This window comes from Rasamsonia emersonii (assembly GCF_000968595.1).
Source record: "Rasamsonia emersonii CBS 393.64 chromosome Unknown ctg1118621760346, whole genome shotgun sequence".
Lineage (NCBI taxonomy): Eukaryota > Fungi > Ascomycota > Eurotiomycetes > Eurotiales > Trichocomaceae > Rasamsonia > Rasamsonia emersonii.
This window is the reverse complement of record NW_013563064.1, coordinates 1-1,022: the sequence shown is the minus strand read 5'-3', so window position 1 is coordinate 1,022 and position 1,022 is coordinate 1. Positions and strand designations below refer to the sequence as shown.

General features: G+C 45.9%; 1 protein-coding gene across 1 annotated transcript; it reads right to left on the bottom strand.

The window, feature by feature from the left end:
• Nucleotides 1-290: 290 nt before the first annotated feature.
• Nucleotides 291-1,022, bottom strand: T310_5927 (uncharacterized protein; the record flags this gene model as incomplete). Its single annotated transcript, XM_013471229.1, has 1 exon — nt 291-1,022. A coding segment is annotated over one exon (732 nt), but the record flags the coding sequence as incomplete, so codon positions are not given.

Genomic DNA, 1,022 nt, shown 5'->3' with positions numbered 1-1,022 from the left:
TCTCATTCATAACCAGCCCTAGGGGCCCTGGAATATTCCATCGGCTTGGGGTTGGGGTGTCTGGTACCTCCAGGATCTCCGTGAGCTGGCTTGCCGCGTGGCCGTTTGCCGGGGGTGACGCGTGAATAACACCACCACCATGGAGATCGGGGGGTTCCATGGTGGTTTCTCGGGGCCTAGGGGCCTCTCTGAGTTGAATGACGCGTTAAAAAGACGTGTTTTTTGTAGGTGCTGATTTTGGTGTTCTTCTTTCTTCAGGATGGATGGGAACGACAAGTCTCCTAGCTATGCTAGCAACTTATTTTTGATATACAATAATAATGCATATTTCGTGCAGTTGAGTTCAGATGACTGTCGCGTGTTGATTTTTTCTTTCGAGTAAATTTTTTGTCTGTCGACAACCTGGCTTCCCGCCTGCTGACCAGGATGACGGCCTCGTAGATCCAACTAATTAGGCTATATGGTAACCCTAGCCTAATACAGACTCTGAGTAATTGATTTGTAGAGACATGGTCAAAAGCCCCTTTGACATCAATAAATAGGGTAGTAGTCATCTCTTTTCTATGTTTAGCAGTCTGAATATCATGAACTAGAGACATGACTGCATCTATAGCTGATTTTCTTTGCCTACCCCCTACCTGGTCATAGTATAGTAGGCGAGATGACTCAGCTAGGGTAGAAAGTCTCCTAGCTATAATCTTCTCAGCTATTTTCCCTAGGCAGTTTAGTAGGGAGATAACCCTATATGCCTTAGGCATAGAAAAGTCCCTTTTTATTGATGCTGACTTTCTTAGTATAACCCCCTTAGCTGTCTTCCAGCACCTCGGATGGTATCCCTTCCCAATTAAGAGCCTATATAGGGTATTAAACTTAGGGTTAGGGTTAGGGTTAGGGTTTAGGGTTAGGGTTAGGGTTAGGGTTAGGGTTAGGGTTAGGGTTAGGGTTAGGGTTAGGGTTAGGGTTAGGGTTAGGGTTAGGGTTAGGGTTAGGGTTAGGGTTAGGGTTAGGGTTAGGGTTAGGGT